At 39.9% G+C, this 14,503-nt stretch overlaps 1 protein-coding gene across 1 annotated transcript in view; it reads right to left on the bottom strand.

Annotated features, from left to right (window-relative positions):
* Positions 1 to 2,257: 2,257 nt before the first annotated feature.
* The window catches only part of PDE8B (phosphodiesterase 8B), a 66,667-nt gene continuing 54,421 nt past the window's right edge, over positions 2,258 to 14,503 (bottom strand). Inside the window, exons 12-22 of the mRNA XM_062599026.1 lie at positions 14,218 to 14,295; positions 13,477 to 13,553; positions 12,106 to 12,270; positions 11,188 to 11,233; positions 10,622 to 10,757; positions 8,395 to 8,593; positions 7,543 to 7,760; positions 6,424 to 6,559; positions 4,636 to 4,803; positions 2,911 to 3,040; positions 2,258 to 2,373 (exon numbers count right to left, since the gene is read on the bottom strand). Of these exons, the coding sequence (XP_062455010.1) occupies positions 2,258 to 2,373; positions 2,911 to 3,040; positions 4,636 to 4,803; positions 6,424 to 6,559; positions 7,543 to 7,760; positions 8,395 to 8,593; positions 10,622 to 10,757; positions 11,188 to 11,233; positions 12,106 to 12,270; positions 13,477 to 13,553; positions 14,218 to 14,295 (1,469 nt within the window). The remainder of the gene's footprint in view (positions 2,374 to 2,910; positions 3,041 to 4,635; positions 4,804 to 6,423; positions 6,560 to 7,542; positions 7,761 to 8,394; positions 8,594 to 10,621; positions 10,758 to 11,187; positions 11,234 to 12,105; positions 12,271 to 13,476; positions 13,554 to 14,217; positions 14,296 to 14,503) is intronic.

Below are 14,503 nucleotides of genomic sequence, written 5' to 3'. Positions count from 1 at the left end.
TCATGAAGGTAAATTTGTACAAATATTGAGGAAGCTGTTTTAATATCTGTGCACTGACAATAGCATGAAAGAACTAGCTGTTAGTCAAGCAGACAGGTTAGAGTACAGGAAACCTGACAAAACTGGGACATTAAAATTAGTCTGTGCTGATTCTTCTGCTCTTAAAGAAGCTCTGATTACATTGCTGCTCACAAATTGCATTTTTGCTCAGTCTTGGCTGGAGGGAGAAATGAGGATCTCGCAGCAAATATAGTGATTCCATATTAAAGCCTTAACAACTCATGAACCAGAACTGAGGCTGAACTTTGTTTCTTGGATTTTTCTACCACTAACCTTTCCCTCTGTGTGTTAGAAATGTGACAAAATAATGAACCAAAGTGTTTTACATGGTTGTGGTCTTACAGTGATGCTATATTTAACAAATTAAATTAAGATGACAAAGCTTTGAAAATTTGTGAGATTCTTTTCTCTAATGCAAGCTGCAGCTAGAGTTCAGTCCTTAGGATATTAAAGATACAACCATTGAGAGCACTACTTCTAAATAACGGAATGATAAAAGCAAACAGTTTATGGTACAAAAACCAGAATTTCAACTTATCTGAATAAAAATCCATTGAAAAATGTTGAAATACATATTAAGAAATAATTAATATAGGTACTTTACTGAAAACACCATTCATCAAATATACACAATGCAGCATTTTAATACACAGCAACCTGCATTAGCTATGACAAAAGTAAGGTTCTATTAAAAGTCTAACAAAAATATAGCTTATATACACTTCTCTGCACATACATTTTATGTTTTGTTTTCAGGAATTTGGTACAAAACATAGAAAAAAGGTTGGCACATTATGTAAGCTACCTGCAGTAAACAACAATCACTGTCATTTTTCTTCCACAGCCATCTAAGTTCCATTTGTTTTTCTTCACCTCTTTCAATTCTTGACACAGCACAAGGGAGGTAAAGAATGCATCTTAGGACCTTTCTTTTTAATGAGTAATGAACCAGCTCCGTAACTAGCTTTGACACTCTCACCTGCAGCCTAGAGTGCACAGTGTTAAAAATCAGCAGTTTTGCTAGTATTTATTAACTGAAAAATCTGAGAAAAGTCTAAAATTTGAACTCATGTTCATGTTTTGCGTGTGATTAAAATGGGATGTACAAAAATATGCATTTGTGCTTTGGAAGCTTTAGCATAAATTTCATGTCTTAAAACTAATGAAAAACTATGTTCAATTTCTAACTTATTTACATCTTTTGAAATACTTTTTACATCACAAAACAAAACAGCATTTTATTAGGAGGGAAAATTATAATGCTGTTATATAATTTATAACCTGAAAACTTTCTTAAAAAGCTACAGGGTTATACTGTAAGTAGCACAATATATGGCCTTGTCATAAAATTTATTTTGGTTTAATAAAACTGACAATTGTGTGTACAAACACCACTTTATAAAAAAGGATGTTGATCAGTTCATTGCCACAATGGTTTATATGTAAAATTTGACAAACCTTTGCACAGTAACATCTCTTTAAGAAGGCAGAGAAAAATGCAGATGGCACCAATTACATAGAACATGCTTATTTTCCTCCATTATTTAAGCAATTCTAAGTAAATTTGACTGCTAAATACCAAGATGTTATATGGAAAAGAGAGAAGAGGTGGTACTTTGACAGATTAATACTCTGCCTGTGCAATAAAAAACAAGGTGGTTCTAAATAGTGCAGGTTTTTTCCATTGTATCTGATTTCTTGAAGTCTGGTGTGCATGTTCTCTTTAGAACTATGGGCCAAAGAGCTAAAGAAGATACGCAGAGTTGGAACAAATTTTTGTTAGGGAAGCAGGAGGTTTTTAATGCTTATTAGTCAACCTATTCTCATTCTACTGGTGAATAGACTACCCTTCAGCTTGAGAAACAGTCATGTGAAGCATTAGTGAATACAGTTCTATCAGTTACAGGATTTGATTAATGCATATTCAGTAGTAGAAATTAGCTTTAAAAGTACCTTTTCAGCTACCAAATGATAATTCCAAAGAGTTCCAAAGACTCATCTCTGGATTACATACCCTTTATGAAAACATCTTTGTTGTAGAATTTAGAGCAGCTCAGAAGTGATGGATAAAGTATTTTCTTCTTGCTGCAGTCTTTAATTCACTTGAAAGGAAAACACCATCCCTCTTGTATCCAAGTTAGTAAGTGATTCACAGTGAAACTGGTAGAGCAAGAGGTCTGTTTTTCTTGTCTTTATGTCAGTTGTTGTTTTCCGATGGAAGCCTGAGACTCTTGCACTTTAACTCATCTAATGTTTTCCAGTGTTTATAGTTATTAGCCAAGTGTTGCATCAAAACAGGCAGATGTGCAAATGCTGAAATGAACAGGAGGAAACTGTTGTACTATATGTATACAGAATGGGCAGAACAACAATACAAGCTTGCTTGTCTCTGAGATTCACATTCTTCTAGTCTCTTCTGCTCTTTTAGTTGTAAACTAATGTTAAAAGGAAAATCTACTCTTTGTTCCTTTTTAAGCAAATCTCTTAAAGTGTGGTGACTATCACATTATTCTAGCACAAAACCACTGTAATCTTATTTTTATGCTATTCAAAGAAATACTTTGTTAAAGGAAAAAAAATAGATAAGAACTTAGTTTTAAGCCACTGCCTCTTCCTTCTTTATATAGGCCATCTGGTATGTACTTAGCTTCTGTGAAGCTTGTACTGTGTACAGCGAAACCCACTTCAACAGAATCATTGCTCAGGTTTTGTGTCGTGTAGCATATAGAATGTTTATATATACACAATTACTACACTTGAGAAAAATGGACTAATCACCAGCTTGCAATAATTAATTTTAGGCTATAGAAATTTCTGCCTCAGAGCCAGGAAGAAAAAAGAACTACTTACCATCCCATGCATCGAACATATCTGTTATAAAATAATCAATGAAGGAAATCTGAGACTTGGGTATGCTGCAGGTGTTTCTGTCAAATACTGGCATCACAACAGGCAGGCCCTGTCTTTTCTCTTCGTCGGTCTAAGAAAACAAAACTCCTGTTAGCCTCTAGAGTTTTGCTGGCTTTCACATGAGAATAGCAAAAAGCCAAGGGATCAGATGAATTATTAAGACCAGTGCAGTAGGAGATCTGAGACAAAACATAGACCCTCTAAAGTGAACTTCCAGAGTTTCATGTGCCCTATTTCTTATGGAGCAGGGGCTGGAATCAGTCTCTTGTCCCTTCACAAGTACTTCATTAGGGTAGTGCCACGATTGCTCTTGGCTCCAGTGAGACAGAACATACCCTAATCTGGTGATTAGGGCACAGTAGCTAAAAATGGACGATGGAGTCTCGGATTCCTTTAGTAGAGGACAGTTTGAACTCCTTCTGCACATGTCTAGTGGTTATTCCAAACCATTTATCTTTTAAGTAAAAGGGATGTTGCTGTCACTACTTTCTCTGCTTGTGTCTTGTACAGAAGTCAGACTATGCCCTTTAACTCTGTTCCCCACAAATGAGGAGGTTGAGATTTCTCTTCCTCACGCTCAGTATGGTAGGGGAGCCAGTCAGCCCAACAGGCTTTGTATCTAAGTACAAAAAAAAAAAAAAAAAAAAAAAAAAAATTAACAGTTTAGGCACCAGAATAGTCCCAGAAATTGCCAGATGAGGTGAATGAAGAGCAGAATGGTTCTCAGCAGCTCATACTGCTGCTGGCAGACTCCCACCAAAGCTAGCCAAGTTAAAGCTAGCTCATGATACCTTGTCTAAGGTAACTTAAGTGACCTGTGTGCATCTTACCCAGAAGGCGATCAGATACTCAGAGGATTTAATCACTAGGATTAAAATGAAATTCAGACATAGTCTATGCTCTATCTACTACTTTTTCCAGTAACGACTTGCATCTGCAATCTAAATTTGGATGGTAGGCATGCCCCACTTTTCTGCCTCTTCAGTTGTAGATGCTAATTTCCACAGTGGCAAATAAAAACTAAGAATCTACCAGTTATTTATTTATTTAGTAACTGCTATTTAATATATATTTAATAATACATATTTAACCTTCAGGAAACTAGTGCATTTCTGTTAAAGAAATTGAATATTAAGAAATATTATTCAGTTCTGCTCTTACAGATCCCAGGTGATAAACATTGCCCATATGTCTGCAGTACTGGACTGCCGTATCGTCTGCCTACTGTGACCACAGTTCAGGTACCAGCTGAACTGTGGACTAGAAGAGAAAAGGCCAGCCTGATGATTGAGTTGAGTGCTTCATGAGGCACGGAATCGTTCCTCGCACTCTCTTCAGGGAAGGTATTGGGACTAGAACCTGTAATTGGCTGTAGTCAAATAAATTGATTGATTGATATTAGTCAAATAGTTTTGTTTAGCCAGACAGAGAAAGTTAAAACTGTAAAAACTCCTTTCCACCATTTGTTACTTCAAACTACATGGTAAACAAACTAGCTGACTTTGACTGACTGGGGTAAATTCATCTGCGTGAAAGTGAGGGGCCAGTTCCGAGTGGGGAAGAAAAGCATGTTTGGACTCTAACAGGGCCAGGGAGACATCACATGGACTAGCAGACCAGCTGACAGGCATTTTCTCATTGGGGGGGGGGGGAGAACACACATACCTGTGCAAAATACTCTTCAGAAATCCTCCCTGCCCATTCAATACATAGCTCTAGGGGGCGACATGGATTTGCTACATCTGCACATTTAATCATCATGCGCTTGATCAGTGTCTGGTTATCTGGAAAATTCTTGATATTGGCTGTACATTCACAGTCGCTGCCTTCGCTCTGTAACAGAGTCAGGTACAAGAGTTACATCCCTGGTGGCACAAGAAAATGCATCAGTATTACTAGCTCTACAGCACTTAGGTAGGAAGAGGGCACCCATCTGATTGCTCTCTAATGCCATGCGCACACTGTGTGCGCGCGGGCGCCTGTCTCAACGGCTGCTGAGCTGCTGTCACTCCGACGTGTTCAGCTCTCAGGGTGGTGAGGGCAGTGTGTGTGTGTTGGGGGGGGGTTTGCTTACCTGGGTGTTGTGGTTAGGTTCCATTCACAGATGAGAAAACCGAGGCAGGCACAGGGGGGCAACCTGACCTGTAGAATTGCTTCTGTTTCTTTTACAGGCAGAAGAGCAAGTCTGTGCCATTCAGTTTTAGCATGTTGTGGAAAAAAAAAAAAAAAAAAAAAAAAAAACTCTGCCTTTTTGTGCTAGATTTTGAGCATATACTTTTTTGGCCTTAGGTGTACCTTGGCTAACCTGTAAGCCTAACAGCTAGAAAAATGCAGGAGTGGCAGAGTGATTGCAGTAAAATACAGGGCTGCTTAACAATTGCTCTGGAGGGTGGGTGGAGGAGACAGAATTTGTTACAAGTCTGCTGTGGCATCACCTTCTGGATCTTGAACAGCTTAGAAGGGCACAGGTATATTACATTCCTTATTGAGTAATAAAAAGCTTCAATGTCAGCTCACCATAGCATTAATACTATTTTCAAAATAATATATTTATGTAATTATGGCTTCCCTTTGCTGCTAAGTTCAACTCTGAATCAGAAATTGAACATAAATACTTTTTACCACCATGGCTAAATTAATGCCTGTGTGGTTTATGGGGAGATACTTTGCAGTGACTTTTGCCAATGGGGGCATTAATCTTCTAACTTTATGTTTAACAGTTATTTTTTTCAGCATCTGTAGCCCAGTAAAGAGCTGCCAGATTAGACCTGCTTCTTAACTGCTGCTCAAGATCAAAAATAGGAAGAGGCACCATTAATAAGGAACAGAACAAACTGCTACTGGAGGGGGGGAGGCCTGTAACAGGAGTGGTTTTGTGCTGCAGTTTTATTGTTCTCCACCTCTTGTACATTTTTAAAATAACCTCTGCTATAAACTGGTAAAATAAAGTGAATCCAAAAAAATGCTTTTTATAGCTTAAAAATGCTGATTTCGAGGGAGTGTGTGGAGAACATTTAAATGCATCTTAGCAACTGCTGAGCAAATATGTTAAAGGGATAAAAGGGAGATTCCCAGAAATGTGTTCAGAGCTTGGGAACACTGGTTGTTCATCTAAGTCTGACAGGACTACTTAAGAAACAAAGATTTTAAAAGAGGGGGAGGTAGGGAACCAATTCAGAATATGCTTAAGCTATCAGAGGGAGAAAGGAGCCCAGGCTTCCCTGTGCCACCTTGGAGGGCATAAAAAGAAACCAAGAGGCTCACAGCAAGCTGGGGTTCGGTGCACAAGCACGCACAGAGAAACCTGAAAGTAGCCAATTCTATATAGAGGCCTGCCGAGGTGGGCATTTCTTTTCTGCTTGCTTGGAGCTGAAGTGCAGTCTCTGCTGTCCTGACTTAGCCTGTGCCACAGCAGGAAAATTTCACCGAAATGCCTAAAGGGCAGGCACTTACGTGTGAGCTGTTCTCATCAGATGCCATTGGCTTGTTGATGCTGTTCACAAATTTGTTCACATGCTCAAAGTGCTTTGTCATCTCTGTTGCCAAAACCATATCAATAATGGCCTGGCGCAATGTCCGGTAGTGATTTCTAGGAAAGAAAAATACTACTTGCTCACAAGCTTGCCAGACAGAACTCTGCCCTTTCCTTGTCCCCTTCCAGAGAGCACCGCAAAACACAGCTTGGGGGCTGCAGCCACACGAGCAACTTCCTTAAATAGTACAAACAGCCTGAGGCTGGAGGAATGGACTAGATCACTCCTCTAGGTTCCTCCAGGCCTGAATTCCTGTACTGCCTTTATTTTGTTATTTTAACCCAATGAAAAGCAATTTCCTGAAGTCAATTGAAAATTACAATTCTATTTCAAAATACTGTAATACTAGGACAATTTGTCCAAGAATGGAACCAATACTTTTCCATTGCACTGCATGTTAGCTTAGAACTCTACTTAAAGCTCTCTCTCTTTCTCTCTCTCTCTCTCTCTACATATATATTAAAAAAAGGGTAGACCAATTCATTAGCTGTTAGTGTCAGGCGCTGATTCCTTTCCCTCCCGTGCTGCCTATGCACAAGCTACGCTGACACGATGGCAGCACCCAGGCCGTGGGTATGCACAGGAGCAGGGGGCTGATACCTCCCTCCCCTCAACATGTGACTGCAGCAGCGCCAGCAAGCGCGGGCCACGTACAGACGCAGCACACAACACCTGGCTGCCTGAGCGACACACATGCCCCAAAAGCTATTCCCCAGCTCCTGCAATGAGAAGGCAGCGCACCAGATGTAGCCTTGAGACTTCCAATTGGACCGAGCCACTGTAATCCATAAAAGCATTTTTATATGCTTCCAAACAATATAAAACATGCAATGCTACAAAATGCAGAGCATGGGGAAAAATTAAAGCCTTTTTAAAACCAATTTCTACATAGGATTCTGGAAGAGGTTGCATATTAATGTGCCTATTCAAATAGCATCTTCTGTATTGGGAAGTAGCTCTCAATCCACATCACACTAAAATCCCAAAATAACCAATTCACAGATATCCCCCACACACTTCCCTTCTACAGCAGACCCACCTATCAATATTCTTGAAAATGTTGCATTTGCTGTCTTTAGCTGTGAGCTGAAATGCCAGCGCTGTGTGGTGACTCTCTAATACAGCAGTATCATTGTAAAGGACAGCTAATTCACTGCCTGCATTGCACAGGAAAGAGTTGGTCCGTCCAGGGTGATCTACATCATGAATGGTGGCAGCTATTAATGCAGCCACCTCATCTAAATGGTCAAGGCTTCCCTACAGGAGAGAGAAAAATCATGTGTCACAAAAATAAAGTCTGATCATTTCCATGTACCCACAACCATGCAAGTGTAAGCTTGAGTGTAGGGATTCTACCTCTTTGTAATCATTTTCCACTCAATGTGCACCAAGAATTACCTTCGCTCAAGCCCTTCCACCCCATCCTCAACCCAAACTGTTTCCTTAATGAAGCTTTTTACTGTGCCATCACCTACGCAACAGCTCTACATTGCATCCTCTTGTAGGTGTCTTTCCACTTTGTGTGTTTGTCTGAAACAGACTCTACATTCCTACAGAGCTTGTGGGTTTTGCAAAGTTTTATAAAGAACTGCCAGTTACCCCCCCCCCCAAAAAAAAAGCAGCATTTTTTCCTATTGTTGCCAGTTACAAGTATAATTTCCTTCCTCACATGAACAAGCTCTTTAAAGAAACTCTGTGGGCCTGCATGCATCACCGGAAAAGGCTTCAAGGGTAGAACAACTTTATGAAGCCAGGACCATTATTTAAATAAATGCATGACTTTTGAATGACAAATCTAAAATGACAGTACTATAGCTGCTGGTGTTCACGCTGGTACCTGAGCAAACACACCAAAATCCTCACCCAAAGGACTCCTAGGTGGTAGTTATACCTTAACTCTCTCCTTGCCAAGAAAGAACGCTGTTGCGTGCAGAACATCCGCGGCGTGCGTGGAGTTGTGATAGGAGTTGGAGGAATGGTAGTTGGCTTCAATCATCTGCAGCCAGGCTCGTAGTGTTGCTTCCGAACAGTTCAAAAACTCAGCAACCCCAAACCGAGCAAAAACTTTTAGGCCCAAGTAAACTAATGGCCTAGAAAATAATAGAAGAGAATGACACCACCATAAAACACGAAGTTGTAAAGGACGATGTCTTTCAACAGAGAAACCAACAACATCTTAAATGTGTAAGATTGCTCTTCAGAACACCTTCTAAACACACTATTAAGAAGGAGAGGAAATGGAAAAAAAATCTACTTGCACATTTATAATCTCTGAAAAGCTCAGCCAACAAGGTCACAAATTATTACAATTTACCATCCTTTCAGAGATTATGTTAGTGCTTTGCAGAAATGGCAAAGCTCCATTGCAACATCACCAATTATTATGACTTTATTTTAAACCTTTTGATGCCTAATATAAAAATTTATTAAAAGCTATTAAAAGTCTTCTAATTATTTGTCAATCAATCAAAAATATATTTTTCTGCAAAGAAAGAAAACAAACTTGAAACATGACTCAGGCACATTCCAAAGTCTAAAAAGCCACAAGACAAAGAGCTAAACATTTATTGTTTTAAGGAACATTGTATATTTATGGGGTCCAGACTCCTAACCTCTGAATATTTAACGCTGGTAATATACAAAGTATATTGATATTTCCTGCAGAAGCTCTGAGCATTAGGTGACTATTTCATCTACATTGTTACAGCTTTAGCAAGACTGGATCTCTTTCTGGAAATGAGGCAGGAGTCTGTCATAGACAAAAAAAAAAAAAAAAAAAAAAAAAAAAAAAATCCATAAAGCAAAAAAGCCCCACCCACACAGGGAATACTAACAGGCACTTCCTGAATCCTTTAGTTAATAAAGAGACATGAGACAGAAGCACCATTTAGTAGGCTGACTGCAAGTCATCCTTCTCCATACAAAAACTATTTAAACTGGGAAAACCAGGGGCTTGGCCTTCTGGAAAGCGCACCAGATCCTTGGAGTAGGGGAAGACCCTACAGATCTGGGAGCTGCATGGAGGTGAATGCTGGGGATGCCCAGGCACCTCAGCCAGTGAGGCCTGAGACTGGCAGCTGCAAGCAGCTGCACAGCACAAATGGGCTCAGCTTTCTGCCCGAATTTCCTGGACCAGCAGTGATCTCCCTGCTGGGGAGGGAAGCTGGGTAATGCTGGCGGAGGGGTGCAAGTGCGTGAAATAAGCAAGTACGGTAGAAGCACTAGTCTCAGTAGTTCTTAAATCCAGATCTACTACAGGTTGTCATTTATTTGCAGTCTTGCCCACGACAGAGTCCCATGTATCTGCTACCTTTTTCCCATGTATCTGCTACATTACCATTTTTGTTCCTGCAAGATGTCCTACAGAACTCCTGAGCTGAGAAGGGCAATAACCAAAAGCCTGCATCTGCAAATTAAAACTGGACAAATGCAAATTCATAAAATGGGCACTTTCTTTAAACAGACAAGGTGATTAACCTCTGGAACAGAATATCTGAGAGCTGTTAGTCTCCCCAGTTCCTTGCATCTTGGAGTCAAAATCACTTCTCTTTCTGGCTGACCTTTTCTTTTTTTCTTTTTTCTTTTTTTTTAAATGATCTATATGAGACCAAATATACTGGTGCCTCCTTTCTTTATAGTCTTCAAAATCTCAGGCTTTCTCAGCTTTTTAACTGGTTTGTCCCCAATACTAATCTTCTAAGCCATTACCAAAAGCCATAGCTGCCCCAGAGCTGCTTAAGTCATGAGGGATGAAGGCTTGCTTTTTCTAGCAAGACCATTTGTGCAGCAGCAGAAAAAGTGGCACCTGTGGGACATCCAGAATGTAACAAACCAGTCCATGCCATACAATGTCACCTGGCTAGAGTAGATGGGGTACAGACAAGCTAAAATTGAACAGGAAACAATCTTGAAGAGCTGTACAGGCTGTAAGGAAAGACAGCAGTCCTAGCTACAGTGTGTGCCTGACTTCTTACATGGGACCAATAATATAAACACACAGATGCACAAAGAAAAGAAAGATTTGCTATATCTTGCTTCAGTTCTTCCAGAGCAAAGCACCTTCTGCCACAGCACCTCAACAGCTTTATTACAGGCACTCAGGGAAAGGGGTCCAGTACCTTTTATTTGTAACAGCTTCTAATTCAAAAATATTGAAATCCCAGCTTTCCTCATTATCCAGGAGCTGTGCAATACAAGGTGGAACATCATTGATGGCAACTGGCACTGAAAAGTGACTGTGGCTCAGGTTCATATCTGTTGAAATGGAATGTGAATTACAACACTGCTGGATTTTATTTCACATGTAGAATTCAATTTACAAAACAACACTTATTTTCAAGATAAAATCTAGTTAGAAAAAGTCTATAAAAGCCTATAGTATCTATGGTTTATATTACTATATGTTATTTGGACATATATCAAAAAAACAAACAAATTAGTGATCATCTCTTCGAGTGAGAATTAGTGATCTTTTAGTTTGATTTTCTGCATTTTAAAACGTTATTTTAGTTATTTTATCCTGCTTCAACTCCAAAATAGACACAGTCCAGCACTTGTTCTACAGTCACTTAGACAACCATTTCCAAAGATTTATGCCACACTGCAAATTAGCACAGATCTCTAAATCATTATCATCTACAAATGAAGTAACACTGGTAAAGGGAAGTTTAAAATGGCAGCTTACTCTTAGAAAACACATACTCATTTCCTGACAGTCTTCTCAAGCCATCCTGAAACAAGCAAAGATGTAAGTAGTAGACAAACACAGTACACATACATGATTAATTGTAGAAACACAACATGCATTTTCTCTTTAGGCACTGGGTATTGAGAACATTACTCCTACTGTAGTGTCATAAGCACCATCTTTGTTTTGAGGTCTTCCACTGCACATATAGAAGGACCCAACAAGAAAGTTGTAAATTCCAGCTCTGTCTTCTCTGATTTGGCAAGTTTGACAGAAGTGATATTTGCTTTCAACTGGACTCCAGAGAAGAGATCTGATACAGTCTACAATGTACTGCCTCCTTACTCCCTTTATTGGTATCTGCAGGACTTCATCATTCACATTCATACTAATACAATTTATTGTTCGTTTATTTTATTTTGGCAAGGATCAGCTCAGTGTTCATCAAAAAGCAAGGTAATCTATGATGAAATCTAAGCAGTCACTTTCTGTAAGGAAGTGTTACTACTCTTAAGAAACTAAAGTTAGAAACTCACGAAAGTAAAACTCAGTTTTACTGTTCTCACCTAATTGTTAGGAACAGCAGATATAGAACAATCCCTCTAATGCAGCATCTAAGCTCCTATGGCTTCTAGAAAGTATCTCCTTGAGACAAAGCAGATTATAGTTTCTACTGGTATCCGTATTCACTTACATATGACAACGAAAGCATTCAGTGGACTAAGATATTACCATAATATACCTCACTGCATCTTGGTGCTTACTGTTGCTAGAGAGGCTAAACTACTAAGTAGTAAAATTGTGATGAATTGCAAACTCTCCCTCACATTGCTTCTAACTTTCAGCTCAGAAGATCACTGAACAGTTATGCAGGACACTAGTAGCAGTGACTTCATCTTTACTCATTTTACTTACAGTCATCAGACCTCCAACAAGATCACTTGTGTGAGGATCTTCATCTTTGGTACCTAACTGAGGGGAGTAAAGTTCTGTTGTCCGCAAGATTTCCAGAACTCTGTCCAAGGCCTCTGCTACTGTGATGGGGCTGTTTTCCTGGGCAGCATTAATTATATTAATAACCTGAAAGCAGATTAGGGAGGTCGGTGAGGAAGAGCAAAGGCCACATTTTTCTTTTCTTATTACAAAGTCTTACAGTTCAGAAAATCTTTATGTTATGCTACTTCCCACTTAGCAATTCCTAGGTAATTCCCCCCAACCCCCTGAGTACAACCATGAAAATTTGTGCTTTGATTACCAGCTACCCAGCTATTTTGTACTGACAAACTCCTACAAAGGGACAGCAACGAGGAAGGTGTGATATATCTTAACTAATCCCAGACGGATAGACCACTAACTGGCCATGTCACAGTCCTTCAACATAGGCAGGGCTACTCAGATCCGATCAAGTAGTCCTTAGAGAATGAAAGAACTGCTGGACAGGATTCAGATAACCTGCTATCAGATGTAAAAGCTTAATTTATTCAACAAGGAAAAGAAGCGTAGAGAGTAGCAACAGCCAGGCTGTGGTTGAAGGAGAAGAGGATGGCTCTTCCTTGTCTTCCACAATGCATCTCAGCTGCAAACTGGAAAAGCAGCAGTGACACAGCAGCACCAAGGACTACTCCTGGCGTGACTAGGACTGAGAGAAACAAAGCCCTACTGTTCTTTCCAGCAGCCAGACGCTGCTGCTGGGGTACTACAGACCTCCCTGCATGTATGCAAAGATCCTGAGGGTGAAAGAAAAGGAAGGAAACCAGCTGCTGTATCAGGCAAGTTAGTGCTTGGAGGCAAAAGGCCTGATGATGGGAAGAGAAGATGGGAAGAAAGAAAAAAATGACTTGAAGGCGGGAGATGGCAGGCACCCTGGTGCATAGGAAGAGTGAGTAAGCAGCTGGTTTGGAACAGCAGAACTTGGGTAAAACATGTGGAGAAGAACAAGTACAGGAAGTGGGTGACAGAATGTGATACAGGTAATGGCAGAGACTGTTGGAAGCACGTGTCCTCCTACACATGCACAGCCCAACATAGTAGGGCTTCTTCCTGCCACAAGTGGTATAGCTGAAAAAGCATAGCAAGGCCACCCTACTTCCTCATGACTATGACTAAGAATGAGATGCAGAAAGTTGGAAGGAAAAAAGAAAACAGGATTGATTGTAATTATTCTGTTAGATGCAAGGGGCAGCATATATAATCCCTTAGCTGTAAATACTGCCATTAATGATATATTTCTCTATAAGGGCAACTCTAAACTCTGAGTTTGTGGAGAAAGCAATGCTTAGCACTCACCTTTGTAATAGGAGCTTCTATTGTCATTGAGTGGATCCTTGCCATCGAAGAGTACCGACGGGTCTGCAAACTTGGGGCTGCCATTAAAGAGAGCACTGTTTACATGCTACAGAGTGTAAATCATGTGTTGTCATTTCGTGTGTGCCAAGCACTGCCATTAGGGAACAGCATGACAGAACCCACGCTTGTCTCCTATTTTTCCCATATCTCCTCTTATGTCACTTCTCACCACTGTGAGAAATGAAACAGTAAAGTGATACCATGGCAAAAATAAATCTCTGCCACCACCAACACAACCTGGCAGCCAGCCACAAATGGTATAAGAGCAGAAGTGCTGTTCTCAGGTAACCAGTAGCAATAGATTCCTTCAGGTCCCACTGTCTAATGAAATCAAAACATTATTTATGGAGCACAAGCTGCAGCTTTCCAAGGCAGGTGGAACTGGTGTTTTGCCATGTGCTCTTTAAAACACACACAATCTCTCTGCTACAGCAAGCGACTTCTCTCTGTAAAAGCATCATGCGCAGCCATGCATCTTATAGTGACATGGATGCTCATGATGGCGCAATGATTTACAATTCAGAATAAAGAGATTTTTAAGAAGTTACAAGAAGCTAGAGAAATCTCTGTTTAATCAGCTGTGAATCTGTCTGGCTCCTCTTTCATTCTGTGTTTCTATTACCTAGGGTAATTTCATTCTTTATTTCCAACCCTCCTTTTGATAGCTTTCTATTTTCTTACCATCACTACTTTGAGATGTTATCGACTTAACATCAATCGAGTCTTTCCTTCTGTTCTTGCATCGGAAGGAATGGGATTCTGTAAACACAAAACAAAAGCTTTAAAAATGTGTCTGCAATAAATACTTCTACAGCCTCCTCTATCTTAGGACTTACAAAGATTAAATGAGCCTAACTGTCACATAAAGAAGGGAAATACAGTAATGTCTGTACTTCAGAACATGGGACTGAGACATAAACTAAGTATCTATCAACTTACAAACTTGTCTAAAGTCACATGGGAAGTT

The sequence above is a fragment of the Rhea pennata genome, chromosome Z, assembly GCF_028389875.1.
Source record: "Rhea pennata isolate bPtePen1 chromosome Z, bPtePen1.pri, whole genome shotgun sequence".
Classification (NCBI taxonomy): domain Eukaryota; kingdom Metazoa; phylum Chordata; class Aves; order Rheiformes; family Rheidae; genus Rhea; species Rhea pennata.
This window is presented reverse-complemented; position numbering and strand designations above follow the sequence as displayed.